At 46.7% G+C, this 17,854-nt stretch overlaps 1 protein-coding gene across 4 annotated transcripts in view; it reads left to right on the top strand.

Moving 5' to 3' along the window:
- ANO5 (anoctamin 5) overlaps positions 1-17,854 on the top strand; it is a 105,442-nt gene that overhangs the window by 50,742 nt on the left and 36,846 nt on the right. For all 4 annotated transcript variants that reach the window (XM_075129470.1, XM_075129469.1, XM_075129467.1 and 1 more), the window contains one exon: positions 13,834-13,902. In XM_075129470.1, the coding sequence (XP_074985571.1) occupies positions 13,834-13,902 (69 nt within the window). The remainder of the gene's footprint in view (positions 1-13,833; positions 13,903-17,854) is intronic.

The following is a 17,854-nucleotide window of genomic DNA, read 5'->3' as shown; positions in this document are numbered from 1 at the left end:
CAAAAAGTTTGCCCACCTCTGTTCTAGCTTTACACTGGGAAGGCTACCCTAGCATGCTGCTTCATAAATGTACAACTCAATCAGTAGAGGAATGGAAGAATCTTAAGTAGTTTGTCCAAGAAAATACAGTGAAACATAAATGCATTCCGTAGTGAAAGTCACTGATCAGCGGCATCTCTTATCTGTGTCCTGACTGAGGATATAACTTTGAAGAGTAATAACAAATACTAACTAATGTTCAAATGTCTGTGTGAGGTAGGCATTATAGCTACTACCCCCTTTGATTAGATGGGGAAACTCAGGCACAAAGTGTTTAGGGGTATGTCTGCATTGCAGCAGTGAATCTCAGAGCGTGGATAAGCTGATTTGGGCTTGCAGGGCTCATGCTCCAAGATTAAGAATAGCAGTATGTCATAAATATAAAGGGAAGGGTAAACCCCTTTGAAATCCCTCCTGGCCAGGGGAAAGCTCCTCTCACCTGTAAAGGGTTAAGAAGCTAAAGGTAACCTCGCTGGCACCTGACCAAAATGACCAATGAGGAGACAAGATACTTTCAAAAGCTGGGAGGAGGGAGAGAAACAAAGGGTCTGTGTCTGTCTGTATGCTGCTTCTTGCCAGGGACAGAACAGGAATGGAGTCTTAGAACTTTTAGTAAGTAATCTAGCTAGGTATGTGTTAGATTATGATTTCTTTAAATGGCTGAGAAAAGCATTGTGCTGAATAGAATAACTATTTCTGTCTGTGTATCTTTTTTGTAACTTAAGGTTTTGCCTAGAGGGGTTCTCTATGTTTTGGAATCTAATTACCCTGTAAGATATCTACCATCCTGATTTTACGGGGGGATTTCTTTATTTCTATTTACTTCTATTTTTTATTAAAAGTCTTCTTGTAAAAAACTGAATGCTTTTTCATTGTTCTCAGATCCAAGGGTTTGGGTCTGTGGTCACCTATGCAAATTGGTGAGGCTTTTTATCCAACATTTCCCAGGAGAGGGGGGGTGCAAGTGTTGGGAGGATTGTTCATTGTTCTTAAGATCCAAGGGTCTGGGTCTGTAGGCACCTAGACAAATTGGTGAGGCTTTTTACCAAACCTTGTCCAGGAAGTGGGGTGCAAGGTTTTGGGAAGTATTTTGGGGGGAAAGACGCGTCCAAACAGCTCTTCCCCAGTAACCAGTATTAGTTTGGTGGTGGTAGCGGCCATTCCAAGGATAACGGGTGTAATATTTTGTACCTTGGGGAAGTTTTGACCTAAGCTGGTAAAGATAAGCTTAGGAGGTTTTTCATGCAGGTCCCCACATCTGTACCCTAGAGTTCAGAGTGGGGAGGAACCTTGACACAGTATAAATGTTCCCACTAGGGGTGGAGCCTGGGCTCTGAGACCTCCCCCCTTTTGATAGGTCTTAGCTATTCTTTTCGGTAATTAGAATTTTTACTTCACACTATTTTAGGTCTCCTCCCACAACCCCCTCCCCCCCATTATGAATTAAAGCACAGATATGCACTATAGGTGCATAAACTCACTCAGAGCCAAAATTTTCACTGTAAAAGTTGCTTCAGTACCTAAGTTTTGTCTCTGGGCACGTGCACTGCTGCCTCACACCAATGTCCTGCCTTATCCCCAGAGCAATCCACAAACCAGGGAAAACTAGGAAGAGAAGCATCTTTCTCACTTGTGGAGCCTGATCCAGTGGGCATACTCAGAGGCCATCTGTTGGATTGAATCTCATTCAGAATCTGGCCGGAGGAGGAGGTGGGAGTGCTATTACCGACCTTATAATTTTTAGCCCAATGGTTAGAGAACTCACCTGGGATGTATGAGACCAAGGCTATGGGATATTCTGGTATGGGGCTTCTTCAGTCTCTCCTATGGAAGCTGTTCCACTGTGGATAAATAATTAAAGAGTCAATGGAGCAGGGCGACTGGCCCCAGAGTCCCCCATCTCCCGGATAAATGCTCTAACCATCAGGCTATAGAGTCATTCTTTTTTTTGCTCTCTCTAGCCCAGTGACTACTGATGTATTTAAATGCTTTAAGCACTGAGCTAAAAGCTATTAGGCGGGCATCTCTTCCTCCTCCTCCAACCATTGTGTGTGGAGTGAGGCAGGGCCCTAACTCATTCTCACAAGAAACAACTTAGGCACCTGTGCCACCTGGTTCCTGGCTGTGAATCACAAGCAGAGATAGGCACCTCCCTGCAGCTTGGATTTAGGCGTCTGTCTCCCTGAAAGGAATGGGGCTTAGATATGCCCCTCTCCTTCACATCTTCCATTGGCTAGTTTAGGTGGCTCCCTGCCTAACTTGCTGGCTTTTGTGGATCACATTCTTAGACACCCATCTCTCCTGATACATTCTCTAGGGAAGGCACCTAACTCAGGCTTTGTGGATTGCATTGTTGTTCCTGTGATTTTCGAGGTGCCTAAATCCTTTTGTGGATCCAGGCCCATGCACAGAGCAGGAGTTAATACTTTGTTTAAGCCCAGCCCCTGCTGCAATAAAAGGCTACCACCGTAGGCCTGCTACTGCCAGCAAACAGTCTTCTGAACCACAAACTCCATTGAATTGCAGCTGACAGCATTGAGAGTTAGAAATATGTGTACTGAAGCTATGACTTTTCCATTCCATGTCCCCATCCTATTTACTCCCACTTCCCCTCCATCAGCATAACTGAATGGGACCATCAGATCTTAAATTTGGAGCAGATCAAACCTGTTTCCCTTCACCAATTCTCCCAGCAAGGAGAATAGGACTAAAGCCAAAGAAAGAGAGTGGTGCTTTCACAGTTAAATGGCCTGATTTTCATCCTGGTCTTAATGGAACCTCCCTGCTTTGCACTCACAAAATTAGGATTGCGGGCACAGTTTTGTAACAGCAGTGTTTTGTTGTTTTTTGAGTGATTGCTCATGTCTGTTCCACAATAGATGTGTGTGCTCGCCACGTGCACCGGTGCCAGAAGTTTTTCCCCTAGCAATACCCATAGGGGGGAGCATCCCCCGCAACTCCTAGAGTGGTGCCTACCTGGCGCAGTACAAGGGGAGCTGTGCGCTCCCCCCACCCTCAGTTCTTTCTTGCCGCTAGTGAAGGTGCATCGGAAATGCTCTGCTCCAGCTTTGCTGTAGCTCGTCCCCAGAACTGTTTGTTCGTTCAGTGATAGCACCTCTAGTTAGTTACCTGTTTAGTTAGTCAGTGAGCCTGGGATGGGGCATGCCCCGCGCCCCAGGGTTTAAGTCATGCGGCTCTTGTCAGTGTTCTGTGCCAAGAAGTGACCCGCACGCAGACTGTTAGCGCTGTTTGGGAGAAACCCATATCAGCGAAAGGTGCAAGATTTGCAAGTCGTTTAAGTCTCGGACCAAAAGAGAAAGGGACATTAGGCTTCGGGCCATCCTGATGGAGTCGGCGCTGATCCCAACCCCAGCAGGCTGCTCCAAACCAGTACCCGGCACCATGGCATCAGTACGCAGCGACCCTCCAGTGCCATCGACCAATCAGCACCACTCCCCATCCACGGGGCACGCCAAGAGGGCCAGAAAGACTCCCGCTTCACAGCGGCACCGAGGGAAGTCTGGGACAGAGGCTAGACCCATGTCGGGCAGTCCTCAATCCTCACTGGGCCCCAGGTCTCCGACTCACATTGAGCGGAATAGCCTGGCTCCTTTGGAGCAGGCCTCTCCGGATGCCGTCCACGCCTGAAGCCCTCCAGGTGACCTGGGACATTATGTCCATGCCGGTGCCCAGAGCGGTGCTAATGTTGGCCCCGTGCTCCAGAGGCAAGCCACCACTGGGAACTCTGCAGTCACCTCTGGCCCGGTACCAGTCTCGGTTGAGGGAATGTTCCCGACGCCGGACCTCTCCGGGCAGAGTCCATGTGGATTGCCCTCGACGCCGACCAGACTGTCTGTTTGGGTTCCGGCCGGCTGGGACTTGTGGCACCGCTCGTCCTGAAGGAGTGAATATCGACAGGACCGCAGCGGGCATCACCATTGGTCCTCGTCTCATAGAGGGTACTGCAGTCGTCACGCCATGGTTGTTGACACCATTCCCGCTTGGACTCGTGCTCCAAGTCGCAGCTCTGGGTGTTGATCGCTAGCGTCTCACCATCGTGGGTCCGCCCGTCAAGGCTGTTCATGGAGCAGCTGTTACTGTCGGTACCGGTCCTCCACGTTGAGATCGCTGTCCCATGGCCGTCGTAGATCCCGGCACCGCTGCTTCTCCCAGTCCAGAGACAGCAGCAGATCTTACGCCATCCCGGTCTCCATTCGTAGCCGTCCTTCAATGGGCCGGGCCAGCCAACCCGAACAGCTAGCCCCACCAGTGCCTCAGCAGGTGCAGTGGCACCGAGCATCGTGGCTGACCCAATGGTACCAGTGGGCACCGTGGCCTCCTGCACAGCCACTGGTGGGAGCTTGCTCGGTGGCTGGAGCTTTGGAAGCACTGTCGGCCTGCCTCTCCAGACCTCTGAGAAAGGAGTTGGTGGGACGTATGTCCTCGGCACCATGCCCGGAGTCTGACCAGGTGGCGGACCCTCCGTGCCAGCCGACACCCAGAGCATCGCATTGGCCTCTTCGCCGTGCCCGGGAAGGTGATTGTGGCCCTGCCCCCCTCTACCCCAAAGGGGACTTCAGGGCCAACCAAGAACTCTTAAAGAGGGAGGCAGAGGAGATGGAGAAGCCCTCAAACTCCCTGTTTAACATGTTGTCCCCATCGGCACTGGGTAGGGTTGCCTTGCCTCTCCACGAAGGGGTGGCTAAGATTTCAAATGCCCTGTGGCAAACACCGGCCCCTTTGACCCCATCTCTAAAAAAGGTGGAACGCAAGTACTTTGTACCCACTAAGGGGTATGAGTACTTGTATACCCACCCTGTGCCCAACTCCCTGGTGGTCGAGTCGGTCAACCACAGGGAATGGCAGGGTCAGCCAGCCCCGACCCCAAAGAACAAAGACTCTCAGAGACTGGACTCTTTCGGAAGGAAAATTTATCCATCTTCGAGCTTCCGGTTACGAATGGCAAACCATCAGGATCTGGTGGGGAAATCCCCAGATGGATCTATTTGTGACTTGGCAGAACCAGTGATGCCCCCGGTTCTGCTCCAGGGGGGCTTGGACACTGTCTCTGATGCCTTTCTCCTGTCAGGCTGGCTTCTCTATGCCTTTCCCCCATTCCCTCTGATCAGCAGGGTCCTGGAGAAGAAAAAGAAAAAGGCAGACAAGGCCTGGGTCCTCCTGATTGCCCTGGCGTGGCCCAGGCAGCTTTGGTATGGGACCCTCACGGGCCTGGCGGTTGCTCCACCGTGGCGGTAGCCGCTCCACCTGCTCTCTTAGGACCAGGGCCGCTCCTCCACCCCAGCCTGACAGCTCTTCACCTCACGGCGTGGCTGCTCAGTGGTTAGGTGGAGAGTAAAGGACGTGGTCAGAGCAGGTTCAGCATGTCCTCCTCAAAAGTAGACGGCCCACGGTTTTCTAGGTGGGCGGCGGACCAGGGTGTCTCTCCGGTGACCACCCCAATTCAGCTTATCCTTGATTACCTCCTCCACCTGAGGGCCCAGGGCCTGGGGCTGTCATCAGTCAAGGTGCACCTTGGAAGCCATATCGGCCTTCTGTCCGCCAGTGTAGGGGCACACGGTATTTTCCCATGCTATGACTGGCCGGTTCCTTAAGGGTTTGGACCGACTTTTTCCATATTCTAGATCTCTGGTACTGCAGTGGGACCTAAACCTGGTGTTGCTCGTCTCACGGGGCCCCCGTTTGAACTACTAGCCACATGCTCCTGGTCTCACCTCTCGTGGAAGGTGGCCTTTCTGGTTGCAATCTCATCGACCAGGTGAGTCTCGGAGCTCAGGGTCCTAACTTCCAAGCCGCCGTACACGGTCTTTCACAAGGACACAGTCCAGCTCCTCCCACACCCCGCGTTCCTCCCGAAGGTGGTCTCCGCCTACCACATGGGTCAGGACATTTTTCTACTGGTCCTCTGCCCCAAGCCTTACGCATCCAGTGAGGAGCGCCATCTTCACGTGCTCGATGTGCGGCGGGCTCTGGCTTTCTACCTCGAGCGGACCAAGCCATTCAGAAAGTCCTCGCAACTGTTTGTCGCCTCGGTTGAGAGTGCAAGGAGCCAGACGATTTCCACTCAGCGGCTTTCCAGTTGGATCGCTTTGTGCATCCGTTCCTGTTATGAGCTGGCGGGTGTCCCCCTCAACCCATTGTGAGGGCACACTCGACTTGGGTGCAGGCCTCGTTGGCTGCCTTCATGGCCCACGTTCCCATCCAGGACATTTGGAGAGCTGCCACGTGGTCTTCGTTTCACACATTCACCTCGCACTATGCGATCGTCCCCCAAACCAGGGATGACGCAGCTTCAGCAGGGCTGTCCTCAGTCCTGGGAACTTTTGAACTCCTACCCACCTCCAACAGATATAGCTTGGAATCACCTATTGTGGAATACACAAGCAATCACTCGAAGAAGAAAAGACAGTTACCTTTTCCGTAACTGGTATTCTTCGAGATGTGTTGCTCATGTCTATTCCACATCCCACCCTCCTTCCCCTCTGTCGGAGTTGTCTGGTAAGGTGGAACTGAGGGTGGGGAGAGCACGCAGGTGCCACTCCAGGGGTCATGGGAGGCGCTTCCCCCACCCCCACGGGTACTGCTAGGGGAAGAACTTGCGGCACTGGTGCACGTGGTGAGCACGTACAGCTATTGTGGAACAGACATGAGCAACACATCTCGAAGAACACCAGTGACGGAAAAGGTAACTGTCTTTTCCCAAAGGTAACGCTTTTTCCAAAGTAGACATCATTCAGATGTTTCCTTTTTTGTGCCAAAAATCAGTTCAGGTTTTGAAAATTTGGCCCTAGAAGCACAAAGGCGATTGCACAAACATCATTCAGCCTGGAGATAGGGTGAAATTCACCCCTGTATTTAGGGCTAGCACAAGGCCTATGTGTACAACTAATGTCCCACTTAAGCCCTATGGTGGATAGGTGCTATGCTGCTCTCTGCTCAGAATTTTATCCAGAGAGAACAAATCACCATCTGTGGTTTCATATGAATGAAGTACACACTCAGGCACTGGATTTTGTTTGAAAGGTTACAGAAATCCAGTTCAGTTTGTTGTTGTACAATAATCTCTGGGCAGAGATGTGCAGTCGTCTTACTGCAATACAGTGACTTGGCAGAATTGTACAGGCTAAGAATAGAAACATTCTTAGGAAAGGAATAAAATCTGTGACAGCAGGTTTCTAATGCTCATTCTTGCTTCAGGGAAACAGTTTGTTTTGCATAAATAAGAGTGGGATTAACTTCTTCATGGCATTTCAACATTGCTATTCAGACAGAGGCACTTTAGATGATAAAGGATATGTGCATCTTTTGTCTTAGCTTCATGCAAAACAAATCCAGATACTACAGACTTAGTGTTTTGCTGATCTCTAGCTCACAGTAGGGAATCTGCCAAGTGAAGTCTTGAGAAAACTATGCTGTTAAGAAAATAGTTATACTTTTGAGGCCAAGCCCTTAAAATGGAATCAGTTTGTTCACAAAAACAACAAGGAGTCTGGTGGCACCTTAAAGACTAACAGATTTATTTGAGCATAAGCTTTCATGCTACCCCCTGATACTTGTCACCATGCAAGGCACTAAATTTAGCTGTATGGAGTGGAAATCCATCAACCTCAACCAAAAACTGGCACAGATACAGACAGACATCATCTTCCAGCTACCCCCTGATACTTGTCAGTTTGTTCAGTTCAGAGTTAACAGGGTGTTGTCTTGAGATAAATCCTCAAAGTTACCCTTTGAAACAGATTTGTAAATATTACCTCCATAAAAGGCTTTCTTATTAATAGAGCTTTCCTTATCACTCATGGACCTGAATAGCAAAGTTTGGATATGTATCCGATTCAAACCCTCCCAGAGTCTGGACGTGTTTGTACCTGGGGTTTTGACTCAGGCCTAGTTTTTTCCCCATTTGATCTCCCCTGCCTGTTGATTCCCATTATCTCTACTATTGATTCTCTAATGGCTGTTGTGGAATGCTGCGGTCTATGTAAACAGTGCTCTTTAGTCTCTGGATTCAGTCCAACTCTGAGAAGAGTTCGCGTCAGCTGTCTTGGAAGTTAGACATTTATTTCTAATACTGCTTTGTCTAGGTGACTTTTTAGCAGGCAGCCATCTGGTTAGTTGTTTTAATTTTTTCAAATCAAGCTGTCTGATGATGCAGGGAGATGCTGAGTATCCCTAGCATTCACTGAAGGCAAAACTAGATAAAGCCCTAAGATATTGAAATTTGGAGGGCAGTTTTAGTAAATTTTAATCAAATATTCAGTCAGGCTGGATATATTTAAGAAATCTATTAGTGATTTATATTCATCACAGCCTTACTGTATTCATTACAGGTTCCCAATGATCTAGCACATGTGAAAAGAGAGATTTAAAAAATAATTGGTATTTTAGGGGAAATCCATAAAGTTACTGATTGATTGCATTACCTTTTTCACTTTAATGCAAATGAGCTTATTAATGGGATTTCAGTGTATTTATTTGAAGTGCAAAACAGAAACCCACTATCTCGTACATATAGCTGTATATAACTTTTATTCACAGGGGAATGGAAAAATTTAAATGCAAAAGATTCAAATCAAAATAATCTGTGCAGTAAACTGTTTTTCTGTGTATTGTACTTGACTGTTAAATAAGCCACATGACTGAATCCTAGCCATAAAGCTTTTGGTTAACAGAAGTCTAAATTATGTTGTATGTTCAGCAATTTACTTTATATTTCTAGTCATTATCTCTGACAGATAGTGTTTATTTTTCTGACTGATCTCACTGCTGTTTTATTTTTATACACACATATTTACTGATTTTATTGATTAAAAAGTGCTACATTTGTTTTTTTTAAAATTCTGACTAGACCTATTTATTTGGGCCTAGAGCAGTGGTTTTCAAACTTTTTTCATTTGTGGACCCCTAAAAAATGTCAAATGCAGAGGAGGACCCCTTTGGAAATGTTACACATGGTCTGTGGACCCCCAGGGGTCTGCATGCCACAGGCTGAAAACCACTGGACTAGAGCGTGCTCTTTACCACCCCATGGGGAGCACCGCAAACTTTGTGCCTCTGGGAGCTCTCATATGGGGAATAATTTATCACACCATTTTATGGGGTGCAGAATCTCCCTGTCTCCAAGGGCTAGCCTGAAGGGACAGAACTATAGTTTCACCCACTGCCTGCCCAGTTTTTGCCCATTTGCTCTAGGGAAGAGCCATTGATGTGAAACTCCTGCGAACCCCTAAACACTGTGAGCTACGTTCTGGGTAGCGTTAATATCGGCTGTGCAAGGGCAGATCCTTACTCTGTCCTATTCCACAGTGCATGACTATAAACAGATAAACACAATCTGGCCTTCTCTGCATTATCACTTGGAGATTACTATTAAACGTAACATTTTATTACCTTTTTAAAGTAGAAAAAGTAAATACATTTCCAAAATGTAGGTCTTGGACCTGCATTCCTTTCACACTCAAAATTCAAGTCGCCTCAGTGGGAGTTTCAGGAGCATAATATATAGAGGACTGACCTTTTTGTATTTATGGATCTGATCCTGCCAAGTGCTGAGCACATTCAGCAAAGTACTGAACACCCTATTGGGAACTGAAGATGCTCAGCACTTCATAACATCAAGCCCCTAAATTCCTAACTGAGGGCCAAATTCTACATTGACTTATGCCCTGTGCAACTTCAATTAAGTTAATGGGGTTGCATGAGGCTTAGATTAACACAGAATTTGGTCACATATTTCATTATTTTTTTGATATAAGAATGTTTGTAATTTTTCTTAGGGCCCAAAATTGCACAGATGGACTTCAGTCGAGACAGAAGTGGATGTTCTACCACACACCAAACTTTTTCAGCATAACAATCTGTTGCTCAAGAGTAGCTTTTTAAAATTTATCATAAGGGATAATGTGCTGTAAAGTTTAAAAATTAATTTTACTCTATTACCCTTTTTTATTTACTGATTATTGTTACTAACAAACAGCATTGTTATCAAGAGATGGATTTATCTTTATAATATGTGTTTATCTTTCTTAGATAACTGAGAATATATGAGAATGTAATATCATACGTTATTTATGTCTGATATTAAACCTGCATTAGTTCCCCTGTTCCCATTGGACTTTGGGTCTAATTTAGGTAATCTTCTCAAATATGTTTTCAGATCTAAGTCCACTTTAGGCAGTATATTCATACTGAATCACTTCAGTGTGTATAGGGAATACACGATGGTGTGGTTTGAAATGAAAGTCGTATTAGCATAGATGCGGGATGGCTACATCTTGACCATGAGAAGCAAAGCTGGCAGTGAGTTTTGTAGGTCATTCCCTGAGTGCTGATTTTAGTTTATCCCACCCTCACACTGTCACGTATCCTGTATATGCTGCATGTGCTCCAGAAAATATCTGTTAGAAACACTTAAGAGAATTTTTAAGTTATTTTTTCACCTCTGCCTGTCAGTCCTGGGGATGCCATAGTGTTATACCAATAAAATAAAAACCAGCAGGATCTTATTAAAGGCGAAACGGCAAAATACCACATTTATTGTGAATACAGAAAGAATCATAGTAAGCAGTTAGTTATAGCTATAACATTCCATTCAATTTCATATTTATTCACACATTCATTCATACACACACACACAGGTTCTGCAAGGTTGTTATCATAGTTACCAGCCTTAGAGTTGCTCATGCCAAGCCACTGGCCAGGTGGCCTGGACATGAGGAGGGAGCAGGGCCTTGTCAGATGCACATCTGATGGTCCTGGAAGTTGGTTTGCAGAATCAGACCCCCCAAAGTTCTCACTTTCTAGAGTCCATTTTTATAGGGGTTTCTTCCTATGCCAGTCTATGGGAATTGCCTCATCATGCTGTTGCTGAATCAATCAGCAGATGTCACATTCCTGACGGCTCCGGGCTGCTAGATGTTATCTTGTTCTTTGGTTCTCCCATTCTTGAGGCTGTTGGGTGGATTCCAGTCTGCCCTCCGGGGGTCCTCTGGTTATTTCCACTTGACGCCTTCTTCAGCCGATGGACACTGGATTCTTAGGCAGGCACCCCCCTGATCATTCAGTTATTATCCACACCAAGCATCCATACATCCTCTATCTCTATTTTAATCACAATTGTTAATACAACAAAATGGTGGGGAGTCTCTGGGTGCTGTTTCTGTTGTTACAGAGTATTGCTTTGAGTCTCTCTCTGTGTGAATTGCTTTGAGAACAGACTCTGTCTTAGAATGTACTAACACAATTAGCAGCTTGCAAGTTTCACACATAGAGGGAGAGAAACAGTACCAAAAACCAAGAGTCCTCTTAATTAGTAATACCCTGGAATTTAAACTATGGGGAATCAAACTCATTTGTGATTTTAATACAGAACTTCTTTAATATGATCCAACAATAGTGGTGGTGTAAAGCTAGTGTAATTGTATAAATTAGTTTTACTATTCCTCTGTGGTTCTGGGATGACACAAAGAGTCTATAGTAGAGGCAATAATATGGGTCCCCATTTATAGTCCTGCAGGATTATGAGATAATGAATTTTTAAATTGTGACATTTTTATGTCTAGAAAAAATATTGCCCATCCTAAGCCTGGGACAGGGGACTTTTTGGGGAAATTCCATACTTGCAAGAGAAGGAAAATTTTCCCCGGCAAGTTGACATTTTTTTAAAAATAAAAAAAATTAAGATGGTTTATTTGAAACTTTGGAGGAGTACAAAATACCAGAATAAGTTTCAGAGAAGATGAATTAGTGGACAGAGGGCTGGTGAGGTGATCAATGGAGCATAATAATTTCATTTATCCTATGGTACTACAGTTTATTTCATGGGGTATTTTATATAAAATATATGCATGTGTCACTTAGGGCTGGACTCTCTGGTCCTCTGTATACCTGAACCTCCTGAGCAGCACAAAGGATGAAGAGACTGTCCGTAACTTTCCTGCTGATGATTTTGCCAATATGTTTGAGTCCCCAGTGGGCATAGAACCAGCAGAGTTGGCTCCTAATTCTCCTCTTCCCACAGGTTCTAATGCAGGGGCTAGGGAGAGTGAGGAGTTGTTGCTGGCTGTTGCAAAATTAAAGCAGACCCCAGCCTGCTCTAAACTGTATGTAGGGCTGAGACTCAGGGACTGACAGTCTCCCCTGTGCTCTATTTAGCTGAGTACCTGCCCCATAACATGGCATCATTTTTAGATAAGCCACCTGAATGTAATGGCTGTTGTGCTATCTCACCTTTTCAGTTGCATTGTTTTGTGTTGATCGGACCATCAACTCAGTGAACTACAATTCTGTGTCTGTGCTATGCTCGCATGGGAGACAGAGAAAATGTAAAAGTCAAAATGATTCCAGCTCAATACATAAAAAGAGTAGGTTTCAGAGTAGCAGCCGTGTTAGTCTGTATTCGCAAAAAGAAAAGGAGTACTTGTGGCATCTTAGAGACTAACCAATTTATTTGAGCATAAGCTTTCGTGAGCTATAGTTCACTTCATCGGATGCATGCCGGATGCATCCGATGAAGTGAGCTGTAGCTCACGAAAGCTTATGCTCAAATAAATTGGTTAGTCTCTAAGATGCCACAAGTACTCCTTTTCTTTTTATAAAAAGAGTAATTAACCAAATCATAAAAGTCATAGAAGGAAGATATATTTTGTCTCAATAGGAAATCAGTTTCTAGGAACATAGGACTTGCCATACTGGATCGGGCTGGTAGTCCATCTGGCACAACACTTGGTGTTTCAGAGGAGAGTACAAGGCTACTGTGATCAGTAAACATACTGATCTATTTAGCATATAGTACCATAAGACATGGGATCCCCATTGACACACAGTCAAATGCAAAAGGAGTATCCTGCATTTCTTTGTGTTCTATGGAATTCTTGCTTTACAAATTGCCTTCATACAGAAATAGTTATGTCTAAAGGAAATTTGGTTGAAAATTAATGTTTTGATGAATGGCCCAAAAGTATTGTGTAGAAATATCTATTCAGTTAAAAAAAATACATCTAATTGTAGGCCTGATCTTGAAAGCAGTAAGAGTGTTGCCAGCAATTTCTAAAGGAAGCAAGATTGGTATTGCTTATTTAGTTTAAATGATAAATCCAGGATGTAGTGCAATTAGCGACTGTCACCAGGGCCATGCTTCTCCTTTGCTCCAAAGCATGTAGTGCCATGCTCAGTCTTTTGCAAGGAGGTTTATTTGCTCAACAGGTTAACAAACAAACCAAAAAACAGTCTTAATTCATTCCTTAGCCTCACGGTCACCCCTTCCAGGAGTCTCTAGTTCTCCTGCTTCTGGCAGTTTACCAGTCTGTCAGTGCTCCCTTCTTAGAGCAACAGCCCCCAGGGCTGCTTTCCTGAGCCCCTTGCTCCAAGGACCCACCACTCCAGTTTGGCTGTCACAATCCATCTCTCCCAGTTGCCCACTAACAGTGCATTTATAGGCCCAGGTGTAGCCCAGCTCTCTTTAATTGGCTGGATTGGGCTTACCTACTCTGGTCTGGGGAGCTAGTCTGAGTCAATACACAGGGACCAGCTACTCTGTGACAGCAACTTTGAAAGAGATTGGTGATTAAAAGGCAACAAAGTAGAATTTTGAAAAAATTACTCTTTGGCATCCAACCTTGCTCCTATTTAGGCAATGACAAAACTCATATTGACTTTGATGGGTACAAGATCAGACCCTATACACAGGGATACAGGGAGGGTTAAAGTTTTTGACAGATGAAGTAAAAACTGCCTCCGCTTCATTTTTTTTGGTAAAGTCTCTTTATTTATCCTCAGGAAAGAAGGCGAGAATTTGAGAAGAATCTACAAAAGGCTGGTCTGGAATTAGAAACAGAAGACAAAAAGGTAAAAAAAAAACTCAGTGTTCTCGTCATACAGAGCAAATTAGGTCGAAATACCTGAATTTTCAGATTGCTAGAGAATACATTGGTTGGTCTGTTCTGACAAGATTTTATCCACCATTGTATCAGTGGTTCTAAGCCCTGGTCTACACTAGGACTTTAGATCGAATTTAGCAGCGTTAAATCGATTTAAACCTGCACCCGTCCACACAATGAAGCCCTTTATTTCGACTTAAAGGGCTCTTAAAATCGATTTCCTTACTCCACCCCTGACAAGTGGATTAGCGCTTAAATCGACGTTGCCGGCTCGAATTTGGGGTACTGTGGACACAATTCGATGGTATTGGCCTCCGGGAGCTATCCCAGAGTGCTCCATTCTGACCGCTCTGGACAGCGCTCTCAACTCAGATGCACTGGCCAGGTAGACAGGAAAAGAACCGCGAACTTTTGAATCTCATTTCCTGTTTGGCCAGCGTGGCAAGCTGCAGGTGACCATGCAGAGCTCATCAGCAGAGGTGACCATGATGGAGTCCCAGAATCGCAAAAGAGCTCCAGCATGGACCGAACGGGAGGTACGGGATCTGATCGCTGTTTGGGGAGAGGAATCCGTGCTATCAGAACTCCGTTCCAGTTTTCGAAATGCCAAAACCTTTCTGAAAATCTCCCAGGGCATGAAGGACAGAGGCCATAACAGGGACCCGAAGCAGTGCCGCGTGAAACTGAAGGAGCTGAGGCAAGCCTACCAGAAAACCAGAGAGGCGAACGGCCGCTCTGGGTCAGAGCCCCAAACATGCCGCTTCTATGATGAGCTGCATGCCATTTTAGGGGGTTCAGCCACCACTACCCCAGCCGTGTTGTTTGACTCCTTCAATGGAGATGGAGGCAATACAGAAGTAGGTTTTGGGGACGAAGAAGATGATGATGAGGAGGTTGTAGATAGCTCACAGCAAGCAAGCGGAGAAACCGGTTTTCCCGACAGCCAGGAACTGTTTCTCACCCTAGACCTGGAGCCAGTACCCCCCGAACCCACCCAAGGCTGCCTCCTGGACTCAGCAGGCGGAGAAGGGACCTCTGGTGAGTGTACCTTTTAAAATGCTATACATGGTTTAAAAGCAAGCATGTGAAAGGATTACTTTGCCCTGGCATTTGCGGTTCTGCCTTTGCAAAAGGTTTCTGGGGAGGGCAGCCTTATTTCGTCCTTCATGGTAGGACACTTTACCACTCCAGGCCAGCAACACGTACTGGGGAATCACTGTAGAACAAAGCATTGCAGTGTATGTTTGCTGGCATTCAACCAAAATCCGTTCACGCGGTGGGAGGAGGCAAAATGCGACCTTGTAACGAAAGCACATGTGCTATGTATGTAATGTTAACTTTCAAGGTTTACCCTGAAAGAGTGTAGCCACTGTTTTATAAAATGTGTCTTTTTAAATACCGCTGTCCCTTTTTTTTTCTCCACCAGCTGCATGTGTTTCAATGATCACAGGATCTTCTCCTTCCCAGAGGCTAGTGAAGCTTAGAAAGAAAAAAAAACGCACTCGCGATGAAATGTTCTCCGAGCTCATGCTGTCCTCCCACACTGACAGAGCACAGACGAATGCGTGGAGGCAAATAATGTCAGAGTGCAGGAAAGCACAAAATGACCGGGAGGAGAGGTGGAGGGCTGAAGAGAGTAAGTGGCGGGCTGAAGAGAGTAAGTGGCGGGCTGAAGACAGGGCTGAAGCTCAAATGTGGCGGCAGCGTGATGAGAGGAGGCAGGATTCAATGCTGAGGCTGCTGCAGGACCAAACCAGTATGCTCCAGTGTATGGTTGAGCTGCAGCAAAGGCAGCTGGAGCACAGACTGCCACTGCAGCCCCTCTGTAACCAACCGCCCTCCTCCCCAAGTTCCATAGCCTCCACACCCAGACGCCCAAGAACACGGTGGGGAGGCCTCCGGCCAACCAGCCATTCCCCCACAGAGGATTGCCCAAAAAAAAGAAGGCTGTCATTCAATAAATTTTAAAGTTGTAAACTTTTAAAGTGCTGTGCTTAAAGTGCTGTGTGGCATTTTCCTTCCCTCCTCCACCACCCCTCCTGGGCTACCTTGGTAGTCATCCCCCTATTTGTGTGATGAATGAATAACGAATGCATGACTGTGAAGCAGCAATGACTTTATTGGCTCTGCAAGCAATGATTAAAGGGAGGAGGGGAGGGTGGTTAGCTTACAGGGAAGTAGAGTGAACCAAGGGGCGGGGGGGTTCATCAAGGAGAAACAAACAGAACTTTCACACTGTAGCCTGGCCAGTCATGAAACTGTTTTTCAAAGCTTCTCTGATGCGTACCGCGCCCTCCTGTGCTCTTCTAACCGCCCTGGTGTCTGGCTGCGCGTAACCAGCAGCCAGGCGATTTGCCTCAACCTCCCACCCCGCCATAAACGTCTCCCCCTTACTCTCACAGATATTGTGGAGCACACAGCAAGCAGTAATAACAGTGGGAATATTGGTTTCGCTGAGGTCTAAGCGAGTCAATAAACTGCGCCAGCGCGCCTTTAAACGTCCAAATGCACATTCTACCACCATTCTGCACTTGCTCAGCCTGTAGTTGAACAGCTCCTGACTACTGTCCAGGCTGCCTGTGTACGGCTTCATGAGCCATGGCATTAAGGGGTAGGCTGGGTCCCCAAGGATACATATAGGCATTTCAACATCCCCAACAGTTATTTTCTGGTCTGGGAATAAAGTCCCTTCCTGCAGCTTTTGAAACAGACCAGAGTTCCTGAAGATGCGAGCATCATGCACCTTTCCCGGCCATCCCACGTTGATGTTGGTGAAACGTCCCTTGTGATCCACCAGAGCTTGCAGCACTATCGAAAAGTACCCCTTGCGGTTTATGTACTCGGCGGCTTGGTGCTCCGGTGCCAAGATAGGGATATGGGTTCCGTCTATAGCCCCACCACAGTTAGGGAATCCCATTGCAGCAAAGCCATCCACTATGACCTGCACATTTCCCAGGGTCACTACCCTTGATATCAGCAGATCTTTGATTGCGTGGGCTACTTGCATCACAGCAGCCCCCACAGTAGATTTGCCCACTCCAAATTGATTCCCAACTGACCGGTAGCTGTCTGGCGTTGCAAGCTTCCACAGGGCTATCGCCACTCGCTTCTCAACTGTGAGGGCTGCTCTCATCTTGGTATTCATGCGCTTCAGGACAGGGGAAAGCAAGTCACAAAGTTCCATGAAAGTGCCCTTACGCATGCGAAAGTTTCGTAGCCACTGGGAATCGTCCCAGACCTGCAACACTATGCGGTCCCACCAGTCTGTGCTTGTTTCCCGAGCCCAGAATCGGCGTTCCACAGCATGAACCTGCCCCATTAGCACCATGATGCATGCATTGTCAGGGCCCATGCTTTCAGAGAAATCTGTGTCCATGTCCTGATCACTCACGGGACCGCGCTGACGTCGCCTCCTCGCCCGGTATCGCGTTGCCATGTTCTGGTGCTGCATATACTGCTGAATAATGCGTGTGGTGGTTAATGTGCTCCTAATTGCCAAAGTGAGCTGAGCGGGCTCCATGCTTGCCGTGGTATGGCGTCCGCACAGAAAAAAGGCGCGGAACGATTGTCTGCCGTTGCTCTGACGGAGGGAGGGGCGACTGACGACACGGCTTACAGGGTTGGCTTCAGGGAGCTAAAATCAACAAAGGGGGTGCCTGTACATCAAGGAGTATTTCAGGCAGGACTGCACGGAGGGTTCCAATAAGAAATGGTGCACCTAAGTTATCGTTGTTATTGGAACAAGGAGGTTAGCCTGGCCTCTGATTGATACATGGCTAGATTTACCTCGCTGCACCTTCTCTGTGAGTGACTGCAGTGTGACCTAGAGGAATGAGTCCCCTAGACAGGGGAGGAGGCAAATGAGTACAAAACAAATCTGGTCTATTTCTTGTTTTGACCCACTCCATCTATCTTTTACA

Source organism: Caretta caretta, chromosome 6 (assembly GCF_965140235.1).
Source record: "Caretta caretta isolate rCarCar2 chromosome 6, rCarCar1.hap1, whole genome shotgun sequence".
Lineage (NCBI taxonomy): Eukaryota > Metazoa > Chordata > Testudines > Cheloniidae > Caretta > Caretta caretta.
The sequence above is the reverse complement of the archived record's forward strand: the minus strand, read 5'-3'. Positions and strand labels throughout refer to the sequence as shown.